This window comes from Anser cygnoides, chromosome 5 (assembly GCF_040182565.1).
Source record: "Anser cygnoides isolate HZ-2024a breed goose chromosome 5, Taihu_goose_T2T_genome, whole genome shotgun sequence".
Taxonomy (NCBI): Eukaryota; Metazoa; Chordata; class Aves; order Anseriformes; family Anatidae; genus Anser; species Anser cygnoides.
The window spans coordinates 39,514,570-39,531,697 of NC_089877.1; the positions used below are offsets into that span (position 1 = coordinate 39,514,570).

Sequence of the window (17,128 nt, forward strand, 5' to 3'; positions counted from 1 at the left end):
TGTCACTGTAATCCTACACCATGAGCAGGATTGTCAAATGCCAGACCATAAGCATATGAGCTGGTTTTCATCCATTGCTAATAGTGCATCTAACAAATCAGAACTCAAATTCTTCATGTGCAAGATTGCTCAAGCATGTACCCGCCAATGCATTTATTTTACATGTGACTTAACCTACAGTCATAGCTATCATCCCATAGGCTAGATATACACCTAGACTTGTAACAAGGAGGTATCTCACCAGACATCCTCAGCTGCATTTCTACTGTCTGGAGAACCTCTTTCCTTTTTCTACATCTGTACCTTTTTTTCAGCCTAGTCTTTAGGAAAACATCCTTTCTCTCCCCTTCTCCATTGTTATGATCTTGGATCTTTAGAGATCTGACTCTTCCAAGAAGGAAGTTGCTTAATTATGCTAGAAGAAACAGTTTGTTCACTGCTTTTAGTGTAAAATCATGAAGAAAAAAATTGCCACTAACTGAAAAGGAGCAATATTCCTCTTTGTCCCTTGATGTGCGTGACCAATTGGAAGAAGTAGATGCCTTACCAGGAGGACAGAAACAGCCATCTGTACATGGGGCTTTGCAAATCTTGCTTCTTTCTGGGTCAGCACAAGTATCAGCACAGGAATTTCCACATTCCATGTACTCCATGTTGTTTGGGCATTCCTGATCTGCAAGACCAAATGAAAATGTGGTATGTTACTGTTATAAGTGCTCTAAAATCTTTGCATCACTGCCCAACTCCTTCCTCCTTTCCCCCATATCTTGGTTGGGGAACTCTCTATCCGGATGTATCATATTGTAATAACTTATTTTTGCCTCAAACATCAGTCATCTGGCATTAGTCTTCTATCCCAATTCACAACAGCTGTTTGGAAGAACTACCTGTAGCCTTCCCCCCGAATTTATAGTGATTTCCTGCCCAATAGCTGCAACTACTGAGTGAGGACCATTTAAGAACAAATGTGTTAAACTTCTCAGTGACTTCTTTGGACTAGACATCAAAATTTAAAACAAGATTAGTTATAAATTAACTGTGCGTGGTAAAATTCAAAAAAGAACTGGGAAAAAAAATAGCCATAATGAGGAGGGGTAAGAAATCCTAATATAAGTTCTAATTAAGGAGCAAAATCAAGTTAAATTTGTAGAAGCTTTTCCATTAACAATGTTTCTGTCAAAAGTACTTTTACAGACTAATTCACTGTAGTTAACAGAGCTCCTATCTTTGCTCTACTGGGATCAGGGTTTGTACATATATGTCTAACCTGAAAGAGATCTCCAGAGCAATAGTTACTTACAGCAAAGTTCTTTGGTTCTCCATTTCCCTGGGTCTCCCTTGCTGAGGACACAGTCTCGAGAGTATTGGTTTAAAGTGCTGCATATGCAGCTGGAAACCAAATCAGTGTGAGAAGAATTAACCATACAGCTGCACATATCCTCAGTGCAGGTAGCTACATAATCATCAAAAGCAACCACTTTGGGGCAGTTTCCAAAATGGGAGAGAAGTTTCTTGCACATTTTTTTCTAAAAAAAAAAAAAAAAAGGAGGAAGAAGAAAAAAAGCAATAATTGACATTTTACCAACTTTCAGGTTTTTGGACGTGCATCCTAATTTCTGATGACACAAGTTCATGGTCACATTGAACTCCAGAGGCCATACAGGTATAATTTTCTGTTATGAGGTTCTTTTTCTTGGACTGGAAGCTATCATAAAATTGCATATTTTCCCATGATCTATTTCATTAACATTACAAATAGGATATTCCTTCAACTATAAGATAACATTTTGCCAAGATTCATGGTGGACTCCTGACAAAATCAGTTCACTGCATGCTCTGTAAACAACCTTTGTTTCATACAGTCCCTCAAGGACTGTAGTTCAGGAGGGTTTATACTCCTTAGCCACACATACTTACATATTTACTGCATCTATCATCTTCCCTCCTAGGATGCCTTCCAGTGTGATCATCTGGACTCACATCAGCACACTTTTCAGATGGATCCTCAACTTTGTGAAAGTTCCCAAACTGCCTCGGGTGCATTTGATATCCTGCAAAATCCCCAGGTGCATCTGAGTGACTGTCTGCAATCCTTTAGATCAGCTATTTTGCTATAAATATGCACTTCATTTTGGGGCTGTAAGGCCCAAAGCATGGTCTTTACCAAATGCCTCAGCTTAACCACAGCATTCATAATATAAAAAATAACAGCCTGGCATAATATCTGCTGGGCTAGAACCAGGCATTTGGCGCACTTGTATCAAGAACTGCTGGCAGTCTGGGCAGTAATAATCACATGAAATTCTTGACCTTTCTATTGCACGTCATCACTTTCAGAGTTCAGTTTGTTATGGGTGCATTTGGACTTACAGAATTCTGTATTTGCATGTGTAATGGCCATACAGTTTAGTTTTCATTCTACTATCACAGCCTGAAGTGCAGCCTTAGGTGCATATGCTCCTAATCATCTGTGAACTTACTACTTTTCAAAGGCTAGACAAGATGGGAAGAGAGGCACACAATATATGTATTACACTAGTTATAGGGATACACTTGACCAAGGCATTACCAGATAGATCCTAGATCTGAGAAATTTTTCTGACAAACAGAAGTTTGAAATATAAATATTTCAACCAGAAATATTGGATTCCAGTGGATATTGGTTCCAGTGGAACCAGAAGCATAAAAGAAGAGCCTTGCTTTACTTAGAGCAACGCTTTGCAACAGAAAACAGTTTCCTCAGAAAATTTTGAACTGGCTCTAGGTTTTACCAATTGCGGTTGTGAAGTAAAGGGCAGAAACATGACTAAGATGTGCCCAAAAAGCTTAATATCAAGTATGACAATGAACTCCAAATCTACCACTACAAGTGGTATATTTAATCAAATCTCTCAGTTCTTTCTGAAGGGGTGAGGTAGATGACAGTATTTTTCTGGTGACCTAAAAAGTCTAGGTATTACATGAATTGATGGTATTACAATTTTGGCTTTAGTCCTGCATTAAGTACCCTGGGATGCAGGTTTCTCTCCGCTCACACACCCTGCTGCAGGACGGTAGTCTCATCTGTTTGCTGTGCTGGCGTTTCCAGCCCAGTGTAATATCTGAAGGTGTCAGTGGATGGCACCGCAGTTTCTGTAAAGATGCTCAGTGAAACCTGTCTGGGTCAGTCATGGCACTTTCATTTCATTTCAGAGCCAAAACTAATCACACTTGATACCCAACTGTAAAATGATGAAAATGGAAGGACAGAAAGTGCAGTCATGGCTCATTTGAGACTACAAGTTCCTTAAAGTTTGGTACTATCAGTCGGAAACCTGGCAATGTTGCTACATGACAACGTTGCTACATGACAACTGGGCAATTAAACTGGGTCGATGAGGTTTGAGAGACTTGCAAGTTTGCAAAGAGCAGAGGATCCCAAATCATTCCACAACCTCTTAAGTTGCACCTCCCATCTACAGAAACGTTGGGGTATTTCAGGACATCTGTCAGGAAAACTGTAACCCCGCTCAGAGGAAACAAAATTCAAGTTTCATGCCATATATTAACACACTCCTGTTCTCTGTGGAACACACTGCATTCATGGCCTACCGTCCAAAATCAAATCATTCTTCTTATTGCCATCATAGTTCCCACAGAGACCACAAATTTTCTCTTTATATGTTTCTTCCAGGTCCAGCTAAGAAACAAAAGCAGAGAGGAAACCTAGAGTTTAAAGGCTTTTTCCCCCCCCATCATCAGTACGTTACCAGATGGTTCACTATAAAAAAAGCACACTGGCAGAAATGCTTATTACCTGTTTTTAGAAGTCCCCTTTTCAGTTACAAACCCACCACAAAACCTACTGGCAGACAGACTGAATTCAGATGAGATGATGATTTTCCAACAATTGACATTCCTACCTATTAAATAGCTAACTGCAGTATTCTGAGTACTGGACTAATCCTTGGACCAGGGTCTCCCAGTAGAGAGTACTGGGCAGATAACTGTTCCCTGATGCTGGAAGATGTGAAGAATCAGCTTCTGGTCAGCTTTTAGCAGTATCTATTATTTTTTTTTTCTAGCTCATAGGCTAAATGGAAAACTTCATAGCATTGCTATGGGTGGGTCTGCCCAGCATAACTTGTTCTGCCCATACACAGAGGCAATAGAGAGCCAGGTTAACACATTACAGCCTTGCTAGATAGAACTATTGCACTTAATCACTCCCAATTGCTTGGAGAGTAACAGTGGCATGACTCAGGTCCACTTACAAAAGGCAGTGCTTTTCCTACAGGCATGTCACCCTAAAACTGTGTCTGCTGCACAGGTGATTACAGGTGATGCCTGTAATACTTCAAGTATTAACTAGTACAGAGGGAGGGGGAAGCAAATACTTCGTTAAATCAGAATTTGAATTACAACTTGATTGCTTCCTGATATATTTCCCCCCCCCCCTGTGTTCACCTTCTACCCTCTTTCTCTCTTTGGCCTGCTAAACATGACATACAACTTCCATTTATTTAATCTCAGTCCTGATTGTGGAGGATAAATGCTCACACCCAAAAGTGTAAATACACTACCACTGCAGAAGGTATTTTGGGGTGAATGTACAGAGGGAAACTTCCCCATAACAATGCCCTGGAATGAGAGAGGCCAAGGTCTGCACTGACCCCACAGATTAGTTTCCCACACGCGATGTGAATTGAGAAAGAGGGTAACTAAACAAGTCAGAGCTGGGGGCACTAGCTGTACTTCTGCCAGTGACCCATGCAGGAAGCAGATAACTGTAGAGATGCTATCTGCAGGGTTAACAGTAGCAGCTTTTGTCATGTAAAATTGCTTGGGGAGGCCTGGGTGTTGCAGCTGTACTGCCCTGCCCCATGAAACAATTAACTAGTGTGGTATGTCCCCATCAGTTTATGGGCACAGTGGTACCTCCCCCCCTCTGCCACCCCTCAGTATTCAACACTGTGCCTGCATCCAGCTCTGCTTTTCATCATTGATGAGGTTCACCAAGAGAAAAACAACTAACTGGCTGTTCATACTAGGAGAGTGTCAGCCCAGTTCCACTTGAGTGTCAGACCCAGCTTGGAAGTGACTTGGAAGTAAGCACAGGTGTCCTCAATCAGGATGCTCTTCAAGCTGAAGGGCACAGGGATCCTGGAAATTAGAGGGAACAAAACAGATAGCATTGGAAAAATAAATAAATAAAATCCTCTCAGAAATATAGAGAAGAAGAACTAGAGTCAAAAGGAGGCATATATGCCATGGAGATATTCTTTTCAAGGTCAGCCTTCATCCTCATTAATGCATTAATTTAGGTCTATCACCTTGTCCACTGTGACATTCTAATAATCTTAATCCACAACACAATGTATTTTGGTTATGAACATGTCAATAGCAAGTTAGCCAGTCTACCTATAACAATGCAGCACTGCTTGTCTACTTGAACTGAGGCCCTAATTCAAAGCGTTATAAGGAACAAGATCACAATACTGGGATATTGCTCCCCATTTGAGGATACCACAGGTTATCATAATCTCTCCAGGATTTTCCTTGGTATTTTGAAGTCACAAATGCATTTTGGTCTGTTCTGCTTCCAATGTACTGATGTGACTCAGAGCCATGTTACTTTTTGATTTAACTAAGGCTATTATTATTCACTTTCCTAACCACCCCCCCAAAACAAACAAACAAAATATAAAATATATACACACACATATATATAAATCAGAAAATGGTTTGAAGACAGAAGATTTCTTGTCCCTTTGATTTGGGAGATACATCTGGTGATGTTACTGTGTATTTGGCTGTTTCTGGATGGCTATCAATAGAAGACAGCCCATAATGTTTGTGATTTTTCTCTCCAACAAAACTGTGAGTGTTCTTCCCAGAGACAAAGCCTGCCTCAGCCCTTCATACCTATATGCTGGGAGCAGGACACTACACTTCTCATGAAGGCTGCCCTTATGAATACACCCAGCTTTCATTACTGTTGCACGTTGACTGTTTATTCATGGAATATTTTTAACTTTCTGCTTGCACTTTGCTTTCAGGTTTATTCCAGATTGGAATTAAAGGTGTGGATTTTGACTTTGAAAATTCTGGCCTTTGCATAGAAGACCCCAAGGCAAGCTGTGATCTGCAAAGGAGTGTCATTTCTAGACTAATCTATCTGGGAACAGCAAACTGCTTCTAAAAGGACCATCTGTTTCTGAGTAGCAACAGCACTAAGGTTAGTGTCACAGAAATAACGTTTTGAGAAAAAAAAATGAGTTACTACAAAATCTGTTCTATAAAGTGTTGATTTTATCCTCAATCCCACCAAATGCAAGCAACATTAAGGAAACCTACACCTTATGTTTTGTTCCAAACAAATTGCCTTTTCTAGCAGCATTGCTGTTGAACCCTAGGAATTGTAGTTTACTTGCTTCTTGCCATCTCCACCACTACAGGATGGACTCTTCACAATACCCTCTTCAACATGCTATGAATAGATCGTACGCAGCTGTTTGCACCTCCACATGGCAGGACTCCTTTCTAGACAGACCACTGATTGCTAACACCTAGCAATAAATTGACAACACGAGAAAATAGCCATACAGTCATTACTTACTGGTTTCCATTCACTGTGATGCCAGTCTCCTTCACCTCCAGGATCACCCCATCAATGGTGACCGTGAAGTAGATAAGGTGACTATTTTTGCCACTACGCCTGATTTGGATGTTGAAGTCCTGGTAGCTGTCATTGCAGTGAGAAGCAAAGACGTACGTGCAGGTTCCAGGAAAAGTGAACTTAACATGGTCAAACGTATGAAAGTGGAAATTGCCCCAGGTGGCACATTCGCTCCTACCAACAGTAGAGACCTGGACTAAAGAAAGATTCAGAGAGGGAGGTTAATGAGTCGTCTTTCATGAGGTTTTTGTTGAAAAATTAGAGATTTTTGAATGCAAAAATGTAACCCCCTGGAAGATACCAGCTTGTAGAAATGAGATTCATCTCAATTTCTTTAGAAGTCCATTTCAGAGAAACCTCCGATATGATCAGACAAACCCAGGCTCCTTTGAAGTTAACAGTGAGAAGCAGAAGAAGCTTAGCTTCCCTATCTTAGATATCCAGCTAGGAGGGAGATGAAACCTGCTGCAAGGCTGCCTGTTTCTCTCTGTTGTCTACAAAGGTTGCTGAGAGGTGCCTTCTTAGATGGAGACATAAATCTACATTCTAGATATCTAAAGCGAAATGAGGGCAATCACATCCTGGCTGCCTAAATGTTATTTCTGCCTTGGAACTCCTACCCCTTAACACAGACAAGAGCTTTGTTCTTGAGATCCTTCCAGAGGCCACCAGGCTTTTCAGCAAAATGACAGCCACAGCTGAGGCCGCCACCAGCTTCAGCAGTCAGCCCAGGGCTACTTGTTTTTCATTTCAAACAAACTTGTGCCTTGGAGCTGAGTTGTACCTCTGTCAACAGTGTTGCTAGATACTTTAAGTGCATTTAAGACATCACTTTAGAAAGTAGTTTTCATACCACTGAGATGCATAAAGCCAACATGAAATCAAAAGAAAGCTACACCTTGAATTAAATAAGACATGCTTGCTACATTATGATTTTGGAATCTCTTCTGGGCCCGTCTGAAAGAATGGCAAGCAAAAATGAGCAGATTTGTTTGCATTGTTGATGCATCACGTTTATGAATAACAACATGGCAACTTCCTTCATAGATCAAATCAAAACCAGTTATTAGTATACTCAGTGAACTCTAAAATCTTATGAGATATTCATACCTAAGAAATAGCAGGGGAGCACAGAAAAGAAATCTAATCTTGTTAAAAACATGCAACAGAAACTCAAGTGACAAAGTTCTCACAAAAACAGCTGTTTAAAAGGATTGTAATTTACATAGGTGTTTGCAGCGCTGAAGTGGAATAGGGTAATTTAGCACATTTTTACACAATAATGAGGGAAAATTAGAAAGTTTGGTTTCTTCTTGGGAGTGGATTTCTAGAATTTCTAGTACAGCAATAACAGTCATATCAATTGTTTGTATATTAAGTGATTAGGAAAAGTATAAGACATTCAGAACCAAACCAGGAGGTAACGGTGCAAGAGACCACAGAAGTGTGGTTACTTCTAATGCAGTATTTCATACTGGTCAATCAAGTTTAGCAGGCATTATGCTGACACACTTCTATTAAAGATGTATGCAAAATGTGTAAAAAAAAAAAAAAGGGGGGGGGTAACTTTTTTTTTTTTGGATGCAAACTGCATGCAGAAACTCTGCTTTTTAACATGAGTTGCTTAAGACATAAAGCAATTGATAAACTACACAGTGGTGGGAAAAAACAACAGAACAACAGTAACACTGAAATGGCTTAAATTAAAGATGAAAAAGCAAATGTTAGTTTTTGGCATATCTTGTGAATATATGTTTTCATTTGATAACTCTAGTTGTCACCTATGGAGATCAATATGCAAGCAAATAACCTTAGATTTTTTTTTTCTTACCTATCTGAACTGGTTCTTTGCCCTTGCAACAACTCCAAATTAGGCAGAAGATCCAAAACAACCTCCCATTTTTAATTTCCATCTTGCCATGGAGTGGTAACTTGAAAATCCTTCCAGGGAAGTGTGTTTTTCTTGGCTTATAGGCAGATTTTTATAGTCCAGGAATTTGGCATGAGAACAAAACATTGATGGCGGGGTCCCTGAAAGGTGGAGCTTCATTCATTTTCCTTTCAGTTGTTCATGTTTAGCACCCAACAATGTTCTGTCTTTTGGAAAAGACAATTATCTATTTCTCTTCTTCATGTGGGGATGGAGAGCTGTCATTTTCTTAGCCCCTTTCTTTAAAATATATATTTCCCTCCCTACACTGTTGCCTTTTCTTTAGGCAAAAATCACTTTTCATTTTCATAGCATCTGATTAGTAACAAGCAATCGTTGCCCTCTTTGTACAGCTTTTCTCTGGTTTGCACATCAGCACAGTTCCCCAGCTCAAGGAGAAACATTTGTTGCCTCTGCTGGCTTGATGTTTTTTTCCGAATGGCCAAGCAAAAAATATCTTAAGGTCAAGCATAACATGGTTATAAAGAGTCATAACCATCAAAAATCCAGAGGGCTCAGTCATGGTCTGACCTATGTCCTTCTGTAGGACAGTTCTTAGATATGCCGTCACAGGTGTTTGATGTCGGTTATTTTAGGGTCTTCTTTAGAGATTTACCTGCTGTCTTGGCACAAGCTGACCTTCAACTTGTCCGTGCTGTGGGGAAATAATTTCTGTCAAAGAGGAAGCCCCTCACCCAGCCTGGGCAAATCAGGCAAACATGCGTAACAGCTGTTCCCACACATTCAGCTGCTCCATGCCCCTTCGGGAATACATTAATACCAGAATGATTCCCAGCAGAAAGTGAGCACATGGCTTGAAGTGCACTTAGGTTTCATCCTTGTTGCAAGTCCTTAGGCCAAGGTAGTCCATGGACTTGCTGGGGAAAACAGGTGCCCTTTTATCTGGTTGGCAGACAGTGAACCAGCCTTGAGGACTGTGTCTTGCTCACCGCTTTACCAAGCTTCCTGGCATATGCAGAGTTAAGTATCCTAAAGCTGGCCCCCTGATTGTTTCAGCTGTTCCTCTTAAATGTTTCTGAGCCACTTTCTAAGTGGCTTACAGAGGTGCAGGCACAAATGTCTGCCAGGTGATTTGTGGCTGCCGCTGCTCTTTAAGAAAACCCCGCACCAGCAAGCAAGAACATTGTGCAGCACATGAAACATGAGTTCACGTTACCCCTTTTCCACTGCCTGTGCCCCATTAATTCCATTGTCAGTCGCATTTGAGGCAGGGCACTATTGGAAGGTAAAGTCTGTTCTTGAAGCCCTGCCATTTTGGCTAGGGTACAAACTGACAGGCTGTACGGCACTGGTGCAGGAAGCAGTAGATATCTGCTTTTTTTTCCTTTTAATCACAATGCATATTTCCCCGCTCTTCTCCACCCACACAGTTACAACATAAGACTGCAGAATACCTAGTAGATAACCCAAACTGTGACAACAGGACCTTGTAGATACCAGGATGACCTGAAATCCTACACAGTGCAATAGTAACCCTCAAAGTCAGCAGACTCCCATAGTAAATTTCAGGTTGAACTTTTGATTGATGGAGCCTCCTCATTCAGACCACAGAACAGTGATAATTGTAGGTGTGGCAAAGGGTTTTGAAACCAAGGAGGAAAATCACATAGGGCAGTAGCCCACAGCCACTGACATAGAAAGGAGAGTGTTGTTAAAGCTAATGGTAGAAAGCTGAAACCTGTTAGTTTGCTCAAATCAAGGCTAGTTTCAAAATCCAAGGGCAGAACTCTGTTGAGATATGGTCCTTTTTATTTTTATAATTGCTGTCCTCTTCCTTTCCAATTCCCACACAGGTAATCAAGGCGTATAGTTCATTCACATAGATATGAGAGCAGAAAGAAGAACAAGAACCCAGCAATCTAATTCCTGACCCTAGAACAAAATTGCTTCATCCCCCAGGGGTACCATGAAAGGGACAGGAACAACATATGAAATACTCACCAAAGATAGCATTCAGATTGGAGTGGTCCTTATATGACAAGGACACGTCGAGACTTACCATCACAACTCCCAGCCCCTTGTCTCCTACACGTGGTTCAGGGGCATGCCAGAGTGTGCAGGAGGGATGAGCTAAAGCATGATTTCCCCCTGCAAGCCTCAATCAGCACATATGGTCCTAGGAGGAACATTAACAGCACACATTAGAATTGTGTCCAAGGGACAGACAGAATAAAACAAATAACTCATTGCATCACCATTCATTTCTGCTCCATTCAGCACAGAAAGTAACATCAGCCATCTGGAAGCCTCTGCTAAGAGGATGTGAGCCCTTTTCTTGCTGCTGAGGGACACAGCAGACCCAGTCCTCCTGCTCTGCACCATTTTCTTACCTCTGCTTGTCTGCTCCATCACCTTTGCTGCTGCTTTCCTATCTCTCCGGGAGCAGAGATCCTGCTAGTGACTAACCAGGGCTGCTGCTTCTGGCTTCTCTGCTGAGAATGTGGGCTACACTCCTTGGAAATCTTTGGATACCCCAATCCCCTGCAATGATTTCAGGGCTACTGACAGGTGGAGGATATTTGCATTCAAATTAAGTCTTTATAGTCAAGTGTGGCAACACTGAGGGTTTCAGAAGGCATATATGGCAGCTTTTTTTTTTTTTTTTTTTGAAGGAAATTCAGTCCAACACGTACTTTGTGAATACATTGATCCATTACTACTGAATTACTGCTATGACAGCTACGCAAGGTATAATTAATGCCCCTAGAGTGACACACCAGGATTAATAACTCTTCCCTTTATTGGGCCCTCTAGCTCAAGAGGCCTTCACTCTGCTGCAGCTGTACTATCAAAAAGAACAATTCCTCCTGGCCCCTTTACAGCCCATTTCATGGATCATTTGCCATTAAAGGGTATGTGATTTTAGTAAATACAATTGGTAAATATTAACTCAACTTCTTTATCGCCACTGACTCACTGGAGATAAACCATCATGAAGGTAACGTAATACACCAGTGACTCACATCCCATATTTTTTGATACAAACTTGGTAAAGCGGCACTCAAACTGGGGGCATCTTGGGGATTAATACCATTCACACCCAATTACCATACCGAATCCAAGTGCCGGTACGGTTCTGCGTGGAAATCCTCTCATATTCCCCTTCATTTCAGGCAAACGTAACAGTAATATATCTTACAATGTGTATGCACAATGAAATTGTGTTTTACCAGCACTGCCTAGATAGTAACTACAGAAATGCTGTTTACTTCATTAAGAAGGTGAAGCTAGCTAGGAAAACAATTACTTAGGAATTGATATCAAGCCCTCTTGCACTGATAATCCACGTGATAACATCTGAAATTAATTTGGCAAAATATTTTACGTAACTGATGGTTACAACACTGTATTACACACTTAATTGCCAGAAGAATTCAACATGGATTGTTTTTATTGGTATAATCCCATTGAATTTAGGAAATTTACTTCAAAGATTTGTTTGGTCCATCAAGTTTGCATCCACCACACAGTTTGAAATGACTGGCAGCATAAGGTGATCTGTAGCAGGCAGAAGAACAGCGACTGGGTCTCTGTCATTAATTGTATATTAAAATACATGAAGAATGCCTTTGATATTTTAATTTTGATAGGAGATGGTTGGGTGTTTTCTTACATTTTTACCTTAGAACAAACATAAAGCTCCTTAACCTCTCATCTTGCCATAGGGTTCCTTGACCTTTCCTGAACTAATTAAAGGCATCAGTTACTCCCGTTTGCAAGGAATCAGTTCACTTGTTCTTTTTTTGTGTGTGTGTTTTCAAGAAGATGTAGATCTTTCAAAATCCGCATACAGGAGTAATGACACGGCTGATTGGTGTTTGTGCACACAGGTCTCATTGACCTACTGGCACTTCAGAAAGACTCCCTGCACAGAAAGCCATCTCCTCAGGGGGTTGGGCCCTTGGTCTTTCTCTACCTTAAAGATTATTTTTTTTTAACAGCCTTCCTGATGGAAAACATGGAGTAGCAGAACAAAGAGAACCCCAGGCCCATTTGGGGAATGATATGAATATTCTGCTTTTAAGACTTGGAGCTTCATAGCTCCCCCACCCTTTAAAAGCAATTAATTCTTTCATGGATGACAAGACAGTTCAAAAAAGGCCACTGCATACCTAGTACTGATGTCTGTATAACTCTGAAATTACATGAAGTTATACATGCAGTAACCATTTCCACAATGACTGAAAGTTACTACAAGCCAAAAGAAAGGCGGAGATTAACTGCTTTGGTATGGTTTGGCTGTATTGCTTCTTCTTCAAGTGAAGACTAGCATTTATGTCCTTCTTCTCAGCCTTCAAAGCAAATGAGGAGGTTTTATCTGCCAAACATATCATGTAATATAACCAGGAATAAATTTCCAGGATGATTCTTAAAAGCTACCCGTTGTCTACTAGTGTTTTATATAAATGTGCATACATGAACTACATAAAGAATTTACAGAACATTTTAAGGGCTACAGACCCTTCTTCAGCTTAAACTGCACCCTACAGAAATCATTTGTGTTGAAGGGAAATTGCTTAACACTGGAAGATCTGTGATTTCCTGGAACTAAGGAAGCTTGGTAGCAGTTGGGAGAACCCAGTTCTTTGTCAAATTTGGAGAAGAGGCTAGCCAAAAGCATAGTAGAATGAGACACACAGTATTTTCTGTCTTTAAATCAGCCTGCAACAGAAGTGCATTCCAAAATGGAAGTTGTTGCACTGAAGCAATATCAAAAATACATAATGAGTTCTAATATGTTTTGTGAGTTTTCTCAAAGTTTAAGTCTTGGAATAAGGAAAAAAGATACATGTGATGTTTTTCACCATTCTAGAGACAAGTTTGTGAAAGGAATTCAAGCATATTTACATATGAATGCTGAAAAACTGAACCATTAAAAAAGTCCAGTTTAAACACATAAGATTTTGAAAGGGTAATGAAAAAAAAAAAAACCCACCACCACCAACAACAACAAAAACCAACGTATAATGACTTTCTACATTAGTGATGGGAATATGGCTTATATAGCCTGGTTGGAAGTTAATCTGTGAGGTGGCCACTTAAGAGCACAGAGGTTTACAGTAGCCTGAAAAGACTGAGTTAATTTAGGAAATTTGGCTGAAGAAGAGGGCTGCTTAACTAGAAGAACTTGTTCTCCATTAAAATACCCCCACCACCCAAAGCTGCTGCTGGGAGATGAAATACAAGAAATTGTACATCAAAGCTACAGTTATTTAAATAAATTTTAGCTTTTGTGAGACATAAAGTTCACAATAATTTCTCTTCCTGTGATTTTTGAGTTTTTCAGTCTATTTCTGCTTCCTCTCTTTTCACAGTATCTGGGTTTGCTCTGTTACACAAGTTCAAACAGTGTACAACAAACACCATAACTACATGATTATTTACTCAGGGCTTTGCCTTTGCTGAAGTCCTTTGATTGGGACTTATGTGCAGAGTTGCATGTGCTTAGTTCAGTGAAGTGTGGTTTAGCAAAGTACAGTCCAACGGTAAACATATGGAAAATTCTATCTTGCCCTTCCTCTCCTACAGCAAAAAATTATAATGTTGTAATATGGAATTACAGCATTAAACAGGATACCTATCAGATCAGAAATCCCCATCTTGTATTCTTTTGTGGAAGGTTGTTCCTGGTGTGCATGGGGCTTCTCCCCCTCCTTCTGAATCCCATCCACCTCACCTCAGATAACAGTAGTGATTTTTTCCATATTGCTAACAAGCATTTGCCTTTTTGCCCTTGGTGTTCTTGAAACAGTCATCCAGTAAAATGGTTCATAAAGCAACTGTGTTCACTTTATCTGGAAATCTTCTGAGAACTCATTTTTATATCCAGATGAAAGTTCTTACTGTATTACTGTAGAGCCGTATGAACAGCACCGAGTTTCCAGTACCTCTCCAAATAGTAAGAAAGAAACTGTCTGGTATTCAGGATACCTCGGGGAAGACTACAGCTGGTAACAAAACCCATACACTTCCACAAACAAGGTGCACACTGCAATTACCATGCTTCTAGGGAAGCATGTAACCTACTGTAAGGAAGACTCAGGGTGCATCTCAGGGAATACTTCTGTGTAAACCCCCTACCCCAGCCCCAAACAGTCTACAAAGCAAATGGGCAATGAGCTTTTCTTTTAGGAGGAGTGGAGGTTCCCAGTGCTCTTTACTAGTGTGGCAATGGCACCCTCTCTGAGCTGTAGGCAACCCACTCAGGTTTTCTCCAGCGTTCAGCGGTGGTCTCCTGCGCTGGGTCTATGCTGTGAGGAGCACGTTTTAAGACAACAGCTGCCTGGAAAGGATTTGCTCAAGCTTCTGATCACCTTGGAGGAGCCTCCATCTGAGGAAGGGACTCAAAATTCACGCCTCCAGCAACCAAGGCAATGCTACGGGTAAATTGTAGCTCCAGCCTGTACTTGGGATACAGGCAGAAAGTCTAGGAAGAGAACACGGGACTCAGGTATGGAGACATGCCAGAGTTCCAGCCAACCTGTCGCCCAGATGAACTCTGCTGGAGCTCTTGCTACTGTTTCCTTCTTGCTGGGCCCTGGGGGACTGCAAAATTCCTGGAGGACAGCCCATTCTCATCCAGCACCAATACATTTTGTGAAGTTGTCAGCACCCCTTTAGGTCTTGGCTGGAAAGCAATGGGATCAGAAGATTCCACCATCTTTTCTGCAGCCCCGAAAGGGCTTACATAGCCTTGTCTGAGATTTCTCAGTTACTCTCCTGGGTTTTCCAAATGAGACCGCGCTTGTAACCTGCAGACACAACAGTTCCTGCTTAAGAAACCAAATGCTCCATGGGCTCAGGCAGGACAGGTCTCCATTTGCTTTCAAGAACATTGTGGGAAAGAGCAAAAGTGCTGCTCATTGCCACTACTGCTCTCTTTGAAAGGATACAGAAATAAAACTTATTTTTTCCCTGAGAGGCTATTTGAGGATTTATCCACTAGAAAAAGTTCAGACTGTTCAAAATTCAATTTTGTCACCCAGTCCCAATGGAAACACAGGTATGCAAAGTTCTGAGGTGACTGAATGTGCAGAAAAGGGTGGAGGTTTGACACGTACAGTTTGTCCTGGAACTGCCAAGCACTTGTAAGTAAGAATTCTCTGACAGTGCCTGGTTGGGAACCAACTTGCTTATAGGCAGCACTGACAGCACTGACCAGCAGAAAAACTGAAGGGGCTGCTATAATCCAGAGCACTGTAAGGAACACCATGCTTTGCATGCATGTTGACTCCCATCAAAATAATTTCTTTTAATGCTTACTGAAAGCATACAAGCATCTGTGGGGAAATAGCAACATTCACTATTCTCAGAGGTAAAACTCTACCTGGCAAAGTACAAATTCCCTTTTGTAGGCAGATGGCTTTTTTTTTTTTTTTTTTTTGGCTCTGAAGTAATTTTACATTCTTAGCCTTAGACTGCCCTGTAGTGGCAAAGCCAAAATTTGCAGCGTTACTAACTACACAGGATCTTTTAACTTTTGTATTTTCAAGTAGTTTGCCTGTCACTAGGAGGGATGGAAAGAGCCCATGCAGATTACAAAACAGAAATGAAAAAAATGAAGTCTGGGACATTTTAGTCTCCAGTGTAAATATAGCATGCAGCAAAAAGCCACTAATGACTTGGAATTTTTTATCCTTTTCATAGGAAACAAGGCAAAAGTGATCACACCATGTATCTGCTCATTTCCAGAAGTGATTCCAGCCAAATTTAACCACAAAAAATGAAAATCTTAAAGACAGCTAATGACCAACAGATTTTAAAACTAGCGGTCTTTAAAAACAACTCAAAGAAAAGTAGGGTTGTCAGCACAGAGGTTGTTACACAACAAAGAAACCACCAGAGAGACTGACCTGGTAAATGCTCCAGGAGAAAAGTCTCAGTCACATCTCACATTGCACCTAGAGAAATCCTTAGAACCCTGTACTGAAATAGAAACCAGGCTTCCATAGCGCTGGCACTTGCTACATAGAGCGGCTAAAATTTTCTTCATAGATCAGCTATCTTTCCCCCACCACAGAAATGAGCTCTCTAAAGGTAGTATTTTGAAGACACCAAATTTCTGATGTTTCATTTTCTGTACATCCCTACTGGTCCCTGCCTTTTAAGCTGCAACACATAGCAGCACCAAACGGTGACACCAATTCTACAACTTTAGGTACCTAAGATGCTTGCATTCAGATTGATGGTGCAAGAAGAGGCCTCAGAAGGGTAAGACAATTACTGTTCATTAACAGAAGCAAAAATAATGCCAAATACAATTTCTGCATACAGCAGCAGGTGTGTGTTACTCTAATTGTACTTCAGGTATCTTCAAGAGAGCTGTCCATCTCTCAGCTAATCTCCTTCAACTACCTTTGCAGTGACATCAGATAAACAGGCACTTTGGAGTGCAATTCAACTAATCTCCTTTGGCATGAGTTGAATGAATGTTGAAAATGGCTATTGCACTCCATTTCCTGTAGAAAAACCTAGGACTACTAGCTCAGATATGGACATCTTTTTTGTGAAGCTTGAAA

General features: G+C 40.8%; 1 protein-coding gene and 1 long non-coding RNA gene across 5 annotated transcripts in view; both read right to left on the reverse strand.

Annotated features, from left to right (window-relative positions):
* Positions 1 to 8,905, reverse strand: part of LOC106042636 (mucin-5B) — a 43,472-nt gene extending 34,567 nt beyond the window's left edge. For 2 of the 3 annotated variants that reach the window (XM_066997953.1, XM_066997952.1), the window contains exons 1-7: positions 8,490 to 8,905; positions 6,599 to 6,854; positions 5,028 to 5,142; positions 3,592 to 3,679; positions 1,918 to 2,051; positions 1,301 to 1,526; positions 548 to 673 (exon numbers count right to left, since the gene is read on the reverse strand). In XM_066997953.1, the coding sequence (XP_066854054.1) occupies positions 548 to 673; positions 1,301 to 1,526; positions 1,918 to 2,051; positions 3,592 to 3,679; positions 5,028 to 5,142; positions 6,599 to 6,854; positions 8,490 to 8,571 (1,027 nt within the window). In that variant the 5' untranslated portion in view covers positions 8,572 to 8,905. Of the gene's footprint in view, positions 1 to 547; positions 674 to 1,300; positions 1,527 to 1,917; positions 2,052 to 3,591; positions 3,680 to 5,014; positions 5,143 to 6,598; positions 6,855 to 8,489 lie in introns of those variants that run through there. The other variant, XM_066997954.1, reaches the window with a different exon arrangement.
* A 36-nt stretch (positions 8,906 to 8,941) lies between these two features.
* LOC136790928 (uncharacterized) lies at positions 8,942 to 11,287 on the reverse strand. 2 transcript variants are annotated; one of them, XR_010831821.1, is made up of 3 exons: positions 10,940 to 11,287; positions 10,551 to 10,725; positions 8,942 to 9,243 (listed from the first exon to the last, which is right to left on the reverse strand). It is a non-coding gene; the product is annotated as an uncharacterized lncRNA (long non-coding RNA). The 2 variants fall into 2 exon arrangements; XR_010831822.1 differs by having other exon boundaries at positions 10,609 to 10,725; positions 10,940 to 11,282.
* Positions 11,288 to 17,128: the final 5,841 nt, after the last annotated feature.